Source organism: Gadus morhua, chromosome 17, assembly GCF_902167405.1.
Source record: "Gadus morhua chromosome 17, gadMor3.0, whole genome shotgun sequence".
Taxonomy (NCBI): Eukaryota; Metazoa; Chordata; class Actinopteri; order Gadiformes; family Gadidae; genus Gadus; species Gadus morhua.
Window position 1 is genome coordinate 5,871,506 of NC_044064.1, and position 16,217 is coordinate 5,887,722.

The window sequence follows — 16,217 nt, forward strand, 5'->3', positions numbered from 1 at the left end:
AGTACAAGTTAAACCTTGGCCACGGTGTTTGTTACATGCTTACGGTTGGCCGTATGGTAGGCTACACAGGAGAGGCTTCGTAGAAATGCATGCCGTCATTCGATTGACCCAAATTTGAAGTAAATGCCTTCAGGTGTTCAGTTCGGTCACCGTTAATCAAACGCAAGTCAGTTTATTGTTGAGCATTACGTCACATATACAGTAATTGTCTATTGTTGCTAAAATTTTATATTGCAAGACCTCGTGGCGCAACGGTAGCGCGTCTGACTCCAGATCAGAAGGTTGCGTGTTCAAATCACGTCGGGGTCAGTACATTTTTGGTTACAGTTAGTGAATTTAACTTGGAAGAATATTTATTATAATGTTATGTTATATACAAAAATATACTGTAACATTGCTGAATCAATTTATCATAACTCTCTCGGTGTCCCCACAAAACAGATGTCAAATTTGGATTGAATGTAAATTACAAAACGCTAATTGATGAGGAATTAATGTTAATATATTTGTGTACATTTATTTTATTACAAAAAATGGCAAGACATAGGGCCCATAGCATGACATACATTGAATGAGTACATTCACAATAATTTATTGCTGTTCACACTGAAATCCGATTTTGCTATATCTTGACTTCATAGCCATATCATTCACATAATCACATTATGACAAAATATTACAAAATGTAATTACAAAATGTGTTAATGACCCATTTCTTCTTATTAATAAGGCTCAGTCAGGCGGCTTTGTCTACAACTTTCTTTTATATTCATTAGTTTATTAAGTGGTGTAAGTAGGATGCATTTGCCAGCAGGTACAATTATTTACAGGAACAATTGTAAATAGTGACAAGATCGTCTTCTTTCTAATCTACTATCGTCACTATAAGGCAAACTATATATCTTATTCCGCTTTAATCAGTAAGATAACTGCTTACACTACGTGTGATTATATGATATGTTACAAGAATGAGGATGTGGAAAAAATATAAAGGTTATTGTTCACAATAAATATGGTGATGATAATGATAACGATGATGCAGTCGGTGCCTTGAACGTTGTTCGCTTATTTTTCCTCTATGCATTGAAGTCGTGCTTACTGTTGAGGAAATGGAAAATGCAGTGATCAGTCAGAAGAATAATTGATAAATAATGATTAAATAATTATTTGATAATAATATAACAAATAAAAGCACTCTGAGCTTAGAGAAAGCTTGGTTGTCACAATGTGTGTGCGTTGTGTTTTTGTGTGTGTGTGTGTGTGTGTGTGTGTGTGTGTGTGTGTGTGTGTGTGTGTGTGTGTGTGTGTGTGTGTGTGTGTGTGTGTGTGTGTGTGTGTGTGGGGGGGGGGGGGGGGGGGGGTCTTTGTTTCTGTGTGTGTGTGTGTGTGTGTGTGTGTGTGTGTGTGTGTGTGTGTGTGTGTGTGTGTGTGTGTGTGTGTGTGTGTGTGTGTGTGTGTGTGTGTGTGTCCACTCACCTCTTTGCCAGAGCAGGTGCCACAGAGACACCCAAACAGTCCGTTGACCATCTGGATCAGGCAGAGCACCATGCTGACGCCCGCGGTGACAATCAGAATGGCGAATAGCGTGAGGTTGAACTCCACCACGCCCGCTGGCTCGATGCACTTGCTCCACCAATCCTTGTTTTCCAGGTAGCTCGCGTTTCTTAGGAGAAAAACAAAACAAAACATGTTTTTTGTTGTTGTTGTTTCATCCCACTAATAGAATGGTAGTCTTGGTATGGGGTGTCGTCCTGGCGATCGGCAAGCGACCGTGCTAATGACATTGCTAGAATAACACACACAATATGACAATATTAGCCTCTTTTTGATCGAGTCCTAATGAGCCCTAAGAGAGAGCCACAATGGATGAGCGCGTGATCGCCGCAAAGTTTTACGACCGCAATGAAACATTAACAACGACAATTTTGTGACCCTCCTTTATGTAGCCACCTAGTTTTAGTGCTTGCAAATGATTTGATACAAGCAGTCAAATAACCCCGTGTAATATATTGTAAGGTGGGTTAAGCCTAATAAAAAAGAACCAATGTCTCACGATTAGTAACAAGAACAATTCATTTCTCCCTTACTGGCCCAGGAAAGGTGTTCCCCACTCAGGGGTGCCGCTGGTCGAGTTTTTCCACAAGCAGGTCGGCCCGTTGACCACGCCGAGGGAGGCGGCGCTCAAACTGTACACAGCCCCCGATACTCCGGCCGCCGCAAACCCGATGGACAGGAACATCTATGGATCACAGATCACAGATCTCACAAAATCACAATGTTAGGATACATATGGATTCGGCTCTGTGTTTTAAGCCATATGCAAAGTGCCACGGCAGGCACTGTACGGGAACTTCAACAACACGACAACCACCACAACTTTCCCGATGGAAGGTTCTCTCTCTTTCTCTTTAAAAGACCCCTAGTTATCACGATGACCTGTGTGCTAACCCCATTATTGCTCCGGGTGCGTCTTAACCCGAAGACGGTTGGATTGTCACTGCTTTGGCGAGGAGTCAGCACATGATGGCTAATCTGTCTGAGAATATCTGTCTGAGAACATCTGAACAAACCTCCCTGGTCTGAACCTCTGCATGAACATCTCGGGGAAAATCGGTCTGAGACAAATCTGTCTGCACATCTGTCCGAGGTTTCTTTTCTTCTCCGAAAAGGATGTGGCGGGAATATATATATAAATGTCAGCAGGCCTTGAGTTGGAGCCCAACCTCACACTTACCCCACAGCGGTTGTTGCAGCAGCCCTTGGCGCTGGTCAGATGAATGTGAATGGCAGGGATGAGCACCTGGATCAGAAATAAATGAGGGTCAGAGTGTGTGTGTGTGTGGGGTGGGGGGGGGGGGGGGAAACATGTCACAGAAAAGCTAAGGCGTGCTGGACTACATACATTTGTTGCAAAATCGACACTTTATTTAGGGGGGGTGGACACTTCGGTTAGCCCACGAGCCCATGGTGTCTGAACTTAATACAAAACAATCAAACCAACCAAACAAGGGGGACTCACCATTATCCCACCACCGATGAACCCTCCCATGTATTTGACCTCCTCCGTAATGTGGTCTGCATAATCAGTGGACCAGCCGGGGAAGAACAGAATGATGTTGCATATGATCGACACGGCGGCCAGGACATACAGAGTGATGCCGATCACCTTGGAGCAACCGCCGGTACACATGTTGATTTTTTAAGAAGCGGAGACGATGAAGAGAGGGAAAAAAATCACAAGAGAAGACAATGTCTTTGCAAAAATATCAGATCCTTAAATCCCAAATGTGAGAGATGTCCCGCGCAGGGTCTGTATGTACAGAAGGTAGAGATGGGGACGCGGCCCAACTATATATAGGCTGGTACGTGTATGGTCTAGGAATCGTGAGAAGATAGGTATAAAAGGTGGGAGTGAACAAAGATAAGAATAGTTCAGTCTCTACCTACTCCCACGCACCGTGACGGATCATCAACTCATGTGTCATCCGACACATAAGATTGGTTTGTTTTATGGATGGCCTTACTAAAAAAAAGGAACATGAACAGAGAAGCAGCTGAAAAAGGAGCTCGGTTGTTCAGTTAATTAGTGATCTCAACACAGATCGGCAGGCATTGTACATGTTCAAAAACATAAATATAAGTTGTGTTCTTTTTTTTATGATTTCATTACATCCGCATCCATTGTACGTGTTCATAAAAGTAAATACTATTCTATTTTTGGGGGGGGATTTAAGCAAACATGAAAGTTCTGTTGCATTCATTATCATTTGTTTTGATGGAAACAACCAAGACTAACGGCCCTCATCACACTGTCAACAGGTGTGTGTGTGTGTGTGTGTGTGTGTGTGTGTGTGTGTGTGTGTGTGTGTGTGTGTGTGTGTGTGTGTGTGTGTGTGTGTGTGTGTGTGTGTGTGTGTGTGTGTGTGTGTGTGTGTGTGTGTGTGTCAGGGACGTGGGTTTTATTGCTCCGCTATCACAGAATGATTGGGGGCTATGATGGAGGAGCATGACGGAGATATCACCGCAGGGTGGAAGTCCAGGGCGACAGACACACCCCTCCACACAAACAAACACGAACACACACACAGATGGACAACCCACAGGCAAACACCAGGGTCCTACTTATCACTGTGAAGGGTAAGCATTATTGGGTCATAAAAAACGAAAGGTTTCCATGACAGCAGAATCCAAAGATCCCAGCAGGGCCGTTATCCGATGAGATGTCAGCCCGACTGGCGGTTTAAAACAAGCATACGAGTAAAAGGTGTTTGAATAAATCACAAGATAAGCTTGAAAAAGAAAAACATCAAATTAATGAAATCAAAACACACATGGACATGTCTTCTCCTTATGGTCACGTATTGAAATCAGACGTGAAACGTATATTAAGGTGTGTTATATCGCGGTCTCATCCCCCATCTCAGGGATTCGGTGAGTAATGATAGGGAGTGGTCGTGAACCATGGCACTCTTATCCTTACACATCAAGGTTCTCCGAGCATCTAGGCAGGGCGTCCCCCGCCTAATGTGGGGTGACAAGGCTGAGTAAAGTCCTCTCGGAAAGCATTCATGTGTGATAAGACGGCAGGGAAGTTCCATCGTACGGTACCTCAAACGATGTGCGAATCTTTTGGTTTTTCGGCATTCCTGTAAGACAATCGGAGTCTGACCCACAATTCGTTGTTTAACTTTTATTAGAGGAGAGAAAATTGTGGAATGGCGTAGGAAAGCATCCTGTACATTTGAAAGCACACATGTGATGTGCAAAAGAGAAAAAGTCCCTTTCTAAATCTTTGCAGTTACTTTAACGGCTATTATTCCTATCAATCCGGTCAATATTGCGTTAACTTGCTCGTATGGTACTTCAAATGAGACGACACAATCGAGGGCAGTAGATTATTCATTATTATCAGTGGAAACTATTTACCATGATTATGACATCAATGACATTTATGATTTTAAATTGCCCTGGATCCTAAGTTCTTATCTGGTTACATAAACCTGTACTAAACCAAAGTACAGAATCAAAAAACTCTGAACACAATTATTTTCTTTGTCTTTATTATAACCAAACTACTTCAGTAGGCCTACATTTCTAAGTAGGTCTACTAACTGTACAAGTAGAACATTGTAGTAGACCAGTAATGACCTCCCTGGATATTTTCTCTACTCCAAATTATTGTAGGACTTTGACAAGAAGTAGGTTACTGTTGGCCATGACCAGGCAGTAAATATCTTATCCTCTATTGTACATGGATTTCCAATCACCAACCGTCATAGTCCTTGGGGTTTCTGTGGGTCATAAACGGAAGGCCATGTCCGGGTATAATAACATCAGCGTTCCTCAGCGCCCTCTTTCGGTTGACCACCTGTACTGTGGCGTTTTCACTCAACGCCTGCCAGCTCTCCCGGTCCCCGCAGCATTCAAACAAGTCCCCAGCTACCAACACTATTCCTGTGGAGGTTCCCCTCACTTCCAAACTGACGTCGTGTCCCGTGTGTCCCGGCGTGGGCACGATTGACACCTGGGGAGGAAAGGAGAATGAAATAGTGATGATAACAGTTCACAGCATCCACCAGGCAGCGTATCATTTACTAGACACTCGGAACAACCGCCACTAGAGGTCGCTTTTTACCAAGAGTCTAGAGACCTAGGCAGGTGATGCCCAGAACAGCAGATACATTGTTGCCATATCATGCAAGACTGAATCAAACTCGTAAACGTACATGTTCGTCAATGTGGTAAGGTTTCCCCTCCGCCAGTTGATTTGGGGTGTATCTGTCTCCCTCACTAATATCGCACCCCACAACTATCATGGACTTTTGAAAAAGACCCAAGTTCCCTATGTGGTCCGAGTGTCCGTGCGTTCCCACGACCCAATCCACGTCTCCCGTCTCCAGACCCCTCTCCCTCAGCGTCGTAAGCAGAAGGTCTCGGTCCCACGGACCCCCCGTGTCAACCAGAATAGTCCTGGGCCCCGTTACCAGGGTAACGGTACCGTCGGCCCGAAAATATCCGTCCGGCTGCGACACACAGTAGCCCACTTTAAGGACCGACACGGAATACGGATTGCCAGGAAAGTCCAACACCCGTGATTCTGTGCAGAGGGTCGCGTTGGCTTGGCCAGAGACCGAACTCTCCTCACTTTCCATTGCTATACAATGCATCAACGTGGTTGTTTTTAAAATTGTTCAGGAAGAGGAGTAAGAAATAATTCTGCATTTGCTATGTTTTTCTTCGCTGGACACATGGGTGCAGATTGGACACATGCACCACGAGGAATGGACACGCATTTTTACGCATGACGTCCCTTCCGCCACCTTTCTCTACGATGATGCTAATGATGATGATGATGATGATGATAGTGTAAAAACTCTTAAATTGAATATCCAACGGTGTCGTCGCGGAAGTAGTGCAATCACTATTTATGTCCGATAATAAAGACGCGATCGCCAGATTATACAGAATGTCATATATGGACACTTTAAAAGTCCTATTATAATGTAATATGAATAAGAGGTAATTTATTTTATTATTGTCTTTATTATCTCTCTTGAAAAAATAATGAATGTGGTTTGAATAAAGATATATATCAGGAACCTTTGCGCCGGTAATTTGCGCTGGTAGAGCCGCAATAGTTGGTGAACTCGGGCTACGTCACTTCCACTGACAACAATGGCGGCCAAAACAGTTATGGAAAAGGGAACCTCTGTTATGGAGCCGCTGAAGGGAGTTCTGCTCACATACTTCATGCCAGAATCATGTTACGACTCTTTCTTCTTAGATTTCAACTTTCTAGATGGTAAGTTGGCGATTGTCACGTAATGCGTAACAAAAATGAGCTGTAATAAAAGTACAGGCGATCGTTTACGTTGAAGAGGATGAAGTTCAGTGGGCGGAGTTATACACCGGGCACTACGTGATTGGATGGTCAAGGAAATTTGCATATCAGCATAATTACAGCGCTCAGGAATATACTACTTGACTATTTATTGGCTAATTTGAAAAAAATGTACTTTATATTTGACCTCATTAAATATTACGTTCGAAATCAGTAACATCAGAAATAACTCATATCCTATACGTTACAAGGACATGTCTTTAGTCAATGCTGATTGATCTGAATTTAATAAGGCGATCAATAAAATCCCATCTTATAACTGATAGAGTTAAGGGCTGATAGAACACTAGTAACTGGGAGGGGCTCCTGTTTAATTTAGACTTTAATTTATCATACTTAATCAGAACTCGGCTAGGGAGAGTCAATGTGATGATCTGATTTGAGTGTTGTTGTATACGTCCACAGTGCCATGTCTGAAGATAGTTCTCAGCAAAGGGTTAGGCATCGGAATCATCCTGGGATCACTGATGGGTAGGTGTCATTCCCTCTCACTCCGTGCCTCCTTCTTTCTCTCTCTTTATGCAAAGTTATGCCATATCTGTAGGCTACGGTATTCAAAGTCCCACGCTCATATGAGCAAAATGTGCAAAACTATTTCTATATATTTGTTTCAGTGTTTGGTAAAACTATTTACTAGTGTGGCGATTTTGACTAAGGATTACATTTGTATCGATTTTTCTATGTGAGGATTAAGTCGAATAATCCTAGAATCGACTGTGTTATTGTATCATAGTGTAAACATCCTTCCCAGAGAGGAAGGATGTTCTAATGATTTCCCTTCCCGTTCTCCTGTGTGTGTGTTTGTGTGTGTGTTGGGGATTCTGTTCCACAGTAAAGTTACCCCAGATTCTGAAGCTCATGGGGGCGAAGAGTGCAGAGGGGATCAGCTTCCACTCTGTGCTGCTGGAACTGCTGGCCATCACGGGCACCATGGCCTACAGCATCAGCAACAATTTCCCCTTCAGGTTGAACACTAGAACATCCAACACGTAATCCAAATTCATCCCGGTTAGGTTGATTTTAAGATATCAACCTGCGAGGGACTAAAGAGGAACATTTGCCATGTTGTGTGTGTGTGTGCGTGTGGTTCTTTGGGTCACACGTTGTGTCCGTACTGCAGTGCCTGGGGCGAGGCGCTCTTCCTCATGTTGCAGACCGTCGCCATTGGTTTCCTGATTCAGCACTATGGCGGGAAAACCGCGAGAGGTACGGGCCTACTTCATCCCAAAGCTAGAATCTTCTGGAGCGTTGTGCTGGAAGAAAGACCGCAGTACATGTCATCAATATCGCATGTCTGTCTTATAATTATTATTCATGTTATTATGCACATTCAGGCTTATTCAGAAATGCACATCTTTTTAATGAGACTTAATTAGGCGTATCATTAAGTCTCCTTCAATTAATAAGACTAGAGTTAGGAGCAGGCTGGAATTAATTGGAACCTTACGACAAATGTGTCGTTTTCCATCAGTGGAGTCCGACTAAATACATCAATCAGCACAGAACCATGTCCGAAAGAAAGAAAGAATAAAAAGCTCCCCCATAGCGACAAGCTTTTCTCATTCGTCCTTGCATCACAGGCGTAACCAGGGTCAAATCCTAGCACGACCCATTATACCACCAGGTGTGAGTGTGATTAGCCCTTTCAAGCTGTTTTGGAAAGCTGCCTCTTCTGACATCACAAGTGGGAGCGTGTCCAACTAGACGTGTGCTGGATAGATCAGTCTACCAGCCTACCCAGTTGGACTGTAGCAAACGTCGCTCATCTATCCGGCACACATCTAGGTGGACACGCCCACCTGTGATGTCAGAAGAGGCCGGATTTCCAAACGGCTTGTAACGGCTGATCACACTCACACCTGGTGGTGTAATACGTCACCTTTTAAACGGGGCATGAGATTCAAACGGCCACCACGTGTGTGTGTGTGTGTGTGTGTGTGTGACGTGCGGAGGAGTCACTCGTCCCTCCTCTCCCAGGCCTCCTCTTCGGGGCGGTGTACCTCAGCGTGCTGGCGGCGGTGCTCTCCCCCGCCATGCCCGCGTCCATGGTGACGACCATGCAGGCCTCCAACGTGCCTGCCGTCATCATCGGAAGGGTAGGTCCCACGAGCGAGGGGAGGGCGTGTGTTTGAGGGGGTGGGGGGGTTGACATCACCAGTCAGTGCCGCGGCAAAGGCAAGCCGGATTGTATTTCTCTGAGGTAAATGTAGATATTTTGTCATTGTGGGTTCGGCCGAACGACGCCGTAACATCAGATTATGTTACAATGTCCACATCACTTCCTGTAGGGATGTCATCACAGAGCTTATGTGTGTTCCTACACGTAACTGTGTGGTGAATGTTAGTCCGTCTTTTTTTAGAATTTAGAATTGATTTATTGTAAATATTACTTATCTTATTTTATTTGATCCTTTATACTTGGTGCACCGCGGGTCAGAGACAAACAAAATGTCGGTTCTGCTATTTGTCTTGTGCGTCTTTTGTAATTGACAATAAAACTGACTTTGACTTTTTCTCATCAAGATCTTTCATTAGTTTAGCATCTTCATGGTTCTACCTACCTACCCAACGACCCGCCGACCTCACTGGCATTTAACGATGCGTATACGAACCGGTTCTCTCTCCTCAGTTGCTCCAGGCCGCCACTAACTACCGCAACGGACACACCGGACAGCTGTCGGCCATCTCGGTCTTCCTGCTCTTCGCCGGATCCCTCGCCCGCATCTTCACCTCCATCCAGGTGTGTGTGTGTGTGTGTGTGTCTGTGTCTGTGTCTGTGTCTGTGTCTGTGTCTGTGTGGTCTACAACTATTATGATCTTAATGTGACGTAAACAAATGATGTCTTCCAACACGCAGGAAACCGGAGACAACCTGATGGCTCTTACCTATGTCATATCCTCTACCTGCAACGGCATCCTCGCCCTCCAGTTGATCTACTACTGGAACAGCGGCTCCAAGCAGAAGAAGAAGAGCGAGTAGGAAGTGGCAGGAAGTGGCAGGAAGTGACCCTACTGGAGAGGGGAGATGGGGGGGGGGGGATTCCATCACCTTTGATGCGTGGGTCTCAGACTATTCATTTGTCTGGTGGGGCGTGTTTGTTAGAGGTGATTATATCAAGCTTTGCTGTAGACACACAAAAACACACACGCACACACATACTGAAGGCTAGTACGGGTTTTTAATTGACATGGCAAACAGGTCTTTGGTCTGAGGTTTTTTATTTGACTTCCGCCTGAACACACTTGCATGCCTGTGATCCAGATTGACTTCTGGTTCAATGTGGTCCGAGGCATGGAGAGAGACCATCCCTTAATGTCTCAAAGGGCAAGTCCACACCAGGGACCTTGATGTTTTGAGTTGGCTCTCGTGCAAAGTGACGCATTCCAAGGGTGTCCATTCCAGTTCACCACAATCCCAGGTTACTACAGTCCCTTCCAACGTATTATTATATTAGTTGTAGTATTTTTTTGCAGAGATTATCATTTTACTGTCATCCACTAGTGGACCTTTCATTGAGTGTTGTTCAAGCCGGTCTCTTATCCATGTCACACAGAACTGATTTGATCTAAAAATGTGAAGGGGGTTATTTGAGTGAGTGTGTTTTTTCTGGGACAGGACTTTCGATTTAGTTATTGTTTTAATGCTAATTTGCACTCTGTTGCATGAAAACAATGTGGCACCCGTGTGTGAGCTGGTGGAAGTGTGTGTGTGTGTGTGTGTGTGTGTGTGTGTGTGTGTGTGTGTGTGTGTGTGTGTGTGTGTGTGTGTGTGTGTGTGTGTGTGTGTGTGTGTGTGTGTGTGTGGACCAAAAAACGTGTTCAACCATTGATAAGAAATATTCTCTCGACACAACGGTGCAAACTGTAGCTCATACGGTTAACGGTTTGATTAATTGATTAAACAGACAATGAATCAAATGGAGACGGCCCTATAAGTTGTAGCAATAGAATAAAGTTTGTATAGGATTGATGTAATAATTTTTCAATCGCTGCTGTTCCATATGCTGAAATGAAAAAAGATGATTCTAAAACAGTTGATTAATCCCATACACTAGATACATTGTGAAATGTATTTGAACATATTCTAAAAATGGCATGCATGATACATTTGGGAAAAGGGTTTGGGTGTCTTGAGCTACTGTGGACTATGTTGCCGTTTAAGATACATTTATTATTTTGTTTCATGTTCACTTATTAAAAAAAGATATGTGCTGATGGAAATATGTCTGAGTGCTGTTTATTCCAGATGATTTCAAATATGTCAGTTATTTTTATCTTAGTTGAGTCTGCCTTGTGTATGAAAAGTGCTATATAAATAAAGTTGCCATGCCTTAGTTTCTTGAGGGGTCAGTAGTTTACTGACATGTGATTCCTATTGATGCCCCCCAGAGGGAGACACACTTTAACTTACATGTGCTGTAGAACTGTAGAAGTTTCTGCGCTGGAAAGGTTTGGCCCATATATACCGAGAATATTGGTTCACTGGTGAAACTTTGGACTAGTGGACGAAAATAAAATACTTCTTTTAAAATAAGTATTTTCTCATAAGTCGTTTTTCTTTCTTTTTTAAAACAGCCGTCATTATTTAGTCCTTCGATTCTCGTGCCCCTTTTTAAAGCACGATGTTATTTATCAGTAAATCTGTCCATCAAAAGCCTTTTTTTCTTTGTTTCTTTTGTTATTCCTTTCTCTTCCTTTCCTGAATAGACCCCCCGCCCCCCTCTCTAATGTGTTACCAAAATGGTCACGAAAATTTAACAAACGCATATTTTCCAATTAGACGCTGGTTGGCACTGCGGTGGACGAAGAGATATTTATAACACAACTTTTTTTAGTCAATTGAAAAAAATTAGCTCTCACACACTTAGCCTTGTTTCAACGGAGACGCATTATATTTAACTGCGTTATAAAGTTTTTAAACATTAACATATTATATAAATTAACGGAGTAGAGGGCTGGGTGGGTGCTGCTGATTGTGTTCAGATTCGAACGAATTTATAAATACGATTTTTATTACCTTTAAGATATGTTATGGGTACTTCTACCCATTAGAGCTTAAAAGAAGAAAGACAGAAATAAGCAGCGAGAGACAAAAAGAAAGTGAATGGTGCGTCTTTAGTTCACACGCAGCTGGGGGGCTTGAATGGGGTGGGGGGGGGGGTGCTGGGGGTTGGGGGGCTTGTTAAATGGGCACTGGCACACAGAGGGTGGGTGAGGCAGAAGTGGTTTGGGGTTGTGGAGAAAAAAAAACGAAAAAAAACGCAACTCAGTCTTATCTGTTGGTGTGTGTGTGGGGGGGGGGGGGGGGGGCGTGGCCTTTAGATGTTGGCCGGCGATTGTGGAGTTCGTTACGGGCGTCGTATCACCTGCGACTCGCCATCTTGGGAGGTCTTCCCTGGGTCCTAATGAGGGGCCTGTTGCTCAGAGGGAGTGGCAGAACCTGGCCTGAGCAACATAACAGGGTTTTGTTTTGGGATGGGGAGTCCATGCAGCGGCATTCATGTGAATCTGGCTGTGTGTGTCGGTGTGTCTCATTATAGGGCTGAAGTGAACCGCCACAGACGGTGGTGGAGGTGGAGGTCAGGTGGTCGTGGTAGTTGTGATGGGGCTGTCGTCGAGGTGGTGGGGGTAGTTGGGTGGTGGGGTGGAGGTTTGGGTCGGGCGGTGGTGGTATTGGGTCGGTGTAGTGGTGGTAGTGGTGGCGGTGGTTTGGATATTGGGGGTTGGCGTGGTGGTGGACGGTTGGGGCAGTGGTGTTGGTGGTGGTGGTGGTGGTGTAAGCGGTGGCTGTGGTTTGCGCAATAGTCGCGCGTCTGGTCTTATCTTTGCACATTATGGTTTTTACGCATGGCTATCCCCAAATAAGCCTACACCCCGGACTGATCTGATAGCCGTTTGATTATCGTTTTCGTCGTGACTCATCGTCACCAATTTTGCATAAATATGTATCTGAACCATCTGATAACATAAATAGGATCGTCCATCCACTAAGGTGGGCTTCTCCACGCCCACCAGAGGAGCGAGCGCAGCACAGCTCGAGCCCTGAACATGGACGCGCTGCTGGGTGGGAATGTTTGGCTGATGCTCCGCAGTGATTTCACCTTCGGCGTTCCCCCTAATCGCCCCCCCGATCTGTCTCACGTGTGGGCCTGTGGTAATCAGCCTCATCCACATCCTGCAGTTCCAGAGCACGCACACGCGCACACACACACACACACACACACACCGAGACACACAGACACACACACACAGACACACACACCGAGACACACACACATAGACCGGGACACACACACACACACACACACACTGGTACAAACACACACACACCGAGACACACACACACCAAGACACATACACACACACAAACACGAGACACACACAAAGCCCATGATAACAGCATGAAAGCGTCCGACATTCTTTTCATCCGTTTGGTATACCAACTTCACGAGGCAACTTTGTTTTTGTTGTGTGTTCGCGGTCTCTCAGGACTTTTATCGTTACATCGCGAGATTGCACCCTTGTTTTTTTTTCTATTTTTGATTTAGCGGGTGACTCCTCCAAAAATGCACGCATACCTGGTCACCCAGCCCTCTCCCTGAGCACACACACACAAACCAGGCAGCAAATCTGTTGCCCTTTCTGTTTTCGTTGTTTTTTTGGTTGTCAATTCACTCCCTCAAGAGCATTCTGCCTCTCGGGTCCATTGTAAGACCCCACCTCCTGCCTCTTACCTCAGTCCAAGGTGTGTTGCCACACACACACACACACACACACACACACACACACACACACACACACACACACACACACACACACACACACACACACACACACACACACACACACACACACACACACACCTCCTCACCTCATTTAAGCTGCCTGTCACTCATCTCCTGGTCCTTGGTAAACACAACCCTCTATTAGCTGGCATTAGGCCTTTATGTGTTGACTCGCTGGCTGTCACTGATTGGTCGGGCCACAGCTGGGCCGCCGTCCATCGTCGACTCGCTGAGAAGAAAAGAAGAGAAAAAAAAATGGTGCATTATTCGACATGGGGTCTCGTCGTATGTGTGTTGCATTCAAAACCGTAAAAATATTAAACTGTTTTTTCCAATTTTTTCGGGGTATTTTGGAAACAGAATGTAGAGATGCTTTCACAAAGCCGAAAAACTCAGTCCGCGACGGAACGCTCGGGGCTGTAGTTGGAAGCCGCGCTTCTCATGCGTTTCCCAGCCCCCCCCCCCCCCCCCCTCGGATATCTGTTCGGTGGGGGGCCTCGTTGGTCCCTTCAGAGCCCCGTGGAACCATGCATATGCGATTCAGAAACGCCCTACGCCTTCATGACCCCCCCAGCGCCCTTACCCCCCCCCTCATGCCCTTCTCCCCTTCCGCGCACACACACACACACACACACACACACACACACACACACACACACACACACACACACACACACACACACACACACACACACACACACACACACACACACATACGTCATTTGCACACATTTGCATACTTGGTTGTGACGTCACACATGCGTACCCCCCCCACCCCGCCCCACCCCGCATGAATCTGGTTCCAGTTCAACATAAATAGAGAGGACCCCCCCCCCATACCTCCCCATCCCCACCATCTCTGCTTTCAGTGGAGGAATGCGGTGAAATCGTTGCCGAACACGTACGTCGCGCTCCAAGAGTCAAAGTCGTGTTTTCAGAATGGACGGCAAACCACAAACTACGAGCCTGTCTTTGAGGCCCGGGCCTCTTGCGTTGTTCTACCGTCTGTCAACGGTAGAATTCCTCCTGAGAGTCTGGGCAGTTATGGGACGTTGAAGACCATTGCACTTTAAAATACTTGACCAGAAGTTCAACGAATCGCAAAAGAAACTCCCAGTATCGATCCGTCAGTGCGGAGGCTATTCTAGCCTTTATATAATGAATCTGGGCAGGGGAATTCTGTGTTGACGCTTCGATAAATCAAATCAAACGATTTGGCAAACGGCGGTATCATTACACATGGTTCAACGTTACCTTGATGCTTTGTAATCCGGCGTTAGAAACGGCGGCGCCTGTGGGGTTGGTTATTGTTGTAGACGTGCTCCATTGTGGGGCCAACCAGTGCTTACGGTAACATCCACCCCTAGGCTCCTGAGCTAAGCGGACATGAAAGAGTTTATCCATCTTGACACAAACCTCCATTCTAGATGGAGGTGAATCGGCTTGATTTATTTATAGTTGTTTGGCCCTCTATCCCAGTGGTGTAATAGTAGGGGGGGGGGGGTGCACACAGATGATTCTCATCATGTTAATTATGGGCACCGACATGCCTGCGGAACCCGTAATTAACTTAACGATATACACCTGTTGAGACCCTGAATTTAATATTACACCTCAGTGATACCGGCCTATGATGTGGATCCATACCCAATAAAGCGAGAATGAAAATAGCAACGCAAAGTTGTTGCTTTTAATATTTATACATGTGTGAGTTTTTTAAAGGCTTTGTGCTTCCCATGCAGACAGGAAAGTGAAGATACAAAGGAAAGCAGCCAAAGGGAAGGATAACACGTTTCGTAGGCCCACGGGCGGGGATCGGACCCAGGTCGCTACATGTCGCTGTGAAATGCGTACATCGTGAGAGTACTAACAAGGCCGAGCCACACCCGTATAAGACTGCATGAACGTCTCTCGCAAAGCCCCAAACTTCACATTCCATCGACTACATTTTTTCTTCAAAGCCGAATTAGCCTAGCTCCCTTAGTTAGCTCGCTTTGATCTTTGTGACTACAGCCGGGTGAAACGTACAAGATTCGCCCCAACCAACCGCCATCCCCCCCACTTACATGTAAGCGCTCAACTATAGCATGGCCGGCGCTTAATGCAAGACCAGATACTTGTCGTTGCTTTGTCACGAGACCGCCCATCAGTAACATCAAAGATGAGGGCCGGATGAGGTCCGGATGTCTATAGTTTGCATGTAACTTCATTATGATCCCCTGGGACAACGGTTGAACAAATGACAATATAACTTTGGTTGGCTGATGAGGGTGGTGTCTAGTCACTGATTGGCCTGGAGGCTGCGTGGTCACATTTGATTCGATGTTACCCCCAACGACAGGGGCATGAAGTCTACACTGAAACCCCCCCTCACCCAGGAGTGACCTTGCCGTGAGTGTGTGTGTGTGTGTGTGTGTGTGTGTGTGTGTGTGTGTGTGTGTGTGTGTGTGTGTGTGAGTGTGAGTGTGTGTGTGTGTGTGAGTGTGTGTGTGTGTGTGTGTGTGTGTGTGTGTGTGTGTGTGTGTGTGTGT

General features: G+C 45.5%; 3 protein-coding genes and 1 non-coding gene across 4 annotated transcripts; 2 read left to right on the forward strand and 2 right to left on the reverse strand.

Moving 5' to 3' along the window:
• Positions 1-237: 237 nt before the first annotated feature.
• trnaw-cca (transfer RNA tryptophan (anticodon CCA)) lies at positions 238-309 on the forward strand. Its single transcript has one exon. It is a non-coding gene; the product is annotated as a tRNA-Trp (tRNA).
• Positions 310-491: 182 nt separating this feature from the next.
• On the reverse strand, positions 492-3,367 carry LOC115529508 (transmembrane 4 L6 family member 4). Its single transcript, XM_030338281.1, has 5 exons — positions 3,020-3,367; positions 2,735-2,800; positions 2,088-2,239; positions 1,477-1,663; positions 492-1,098 (listed from the first exon to the last, which is right to left on the reverse strand). Exons 1-5 carry the CDS (start codon positions 3,188-3,190, stop codon positions 1,096-1,098), a joined length of 579 nt encoding a protein of 192 aa, XP_030194141.1. The 5' UTR covers positions 3,191-3,367; the 3' UTR covers positions 492-1,095.
• Positions 3,368-4,675: 1,308 nt separating this feature from the next.
• mblac1 (metallo-beta-lactamase domain containing 1) lies at positions 4,676-6,417 on the reverse strand. Its single transcript, XM_030338267.1, has 2 exons — positions 5,727-6,417; positions 4,676-5,524 (listed from the first exon to the last, which is right to left on the reverse strand). Exons 1-2 carry the CDS (start codon positions 6,165-6,167, stop codon positions 5,264-5,266), a joined length of 702 nt encoding a protein of 233 aa, XP_030194127.1. The 5' UTR covers positions 6,168-6,417; the 3' UTR covers positions 4,676-5,263.
• Positions 6,418-6,534: 117 nt separating this feature from the next.
• mpdu1b (mannose-P-dolichol utilization defect 1b) lies at positions 6,535-11,124 on the forward strand. Its single transcript, XM_030338254.1, has 7 exons — positions 6,535-6,802; positions 7,307-7,372; positions 7,734-7,866; positions 8,022-8,107; positions 8,879-8,997; positions 9,531-9,641; positions 9,759-11,124. Exons 1-7 carry the CDS (start codon positions 6,676-6,678, stop codon positions 9,879-9,881), a joined length of 765 nt encoding a protein of 254 aa, XP_030194114.1. The 5' UTR covers positions 6,535-6,675; the 3' UTR covers positions 9,882-11,124.
• Positions 11,125-16,217: the final 5,093 nt, after the last annotated feature.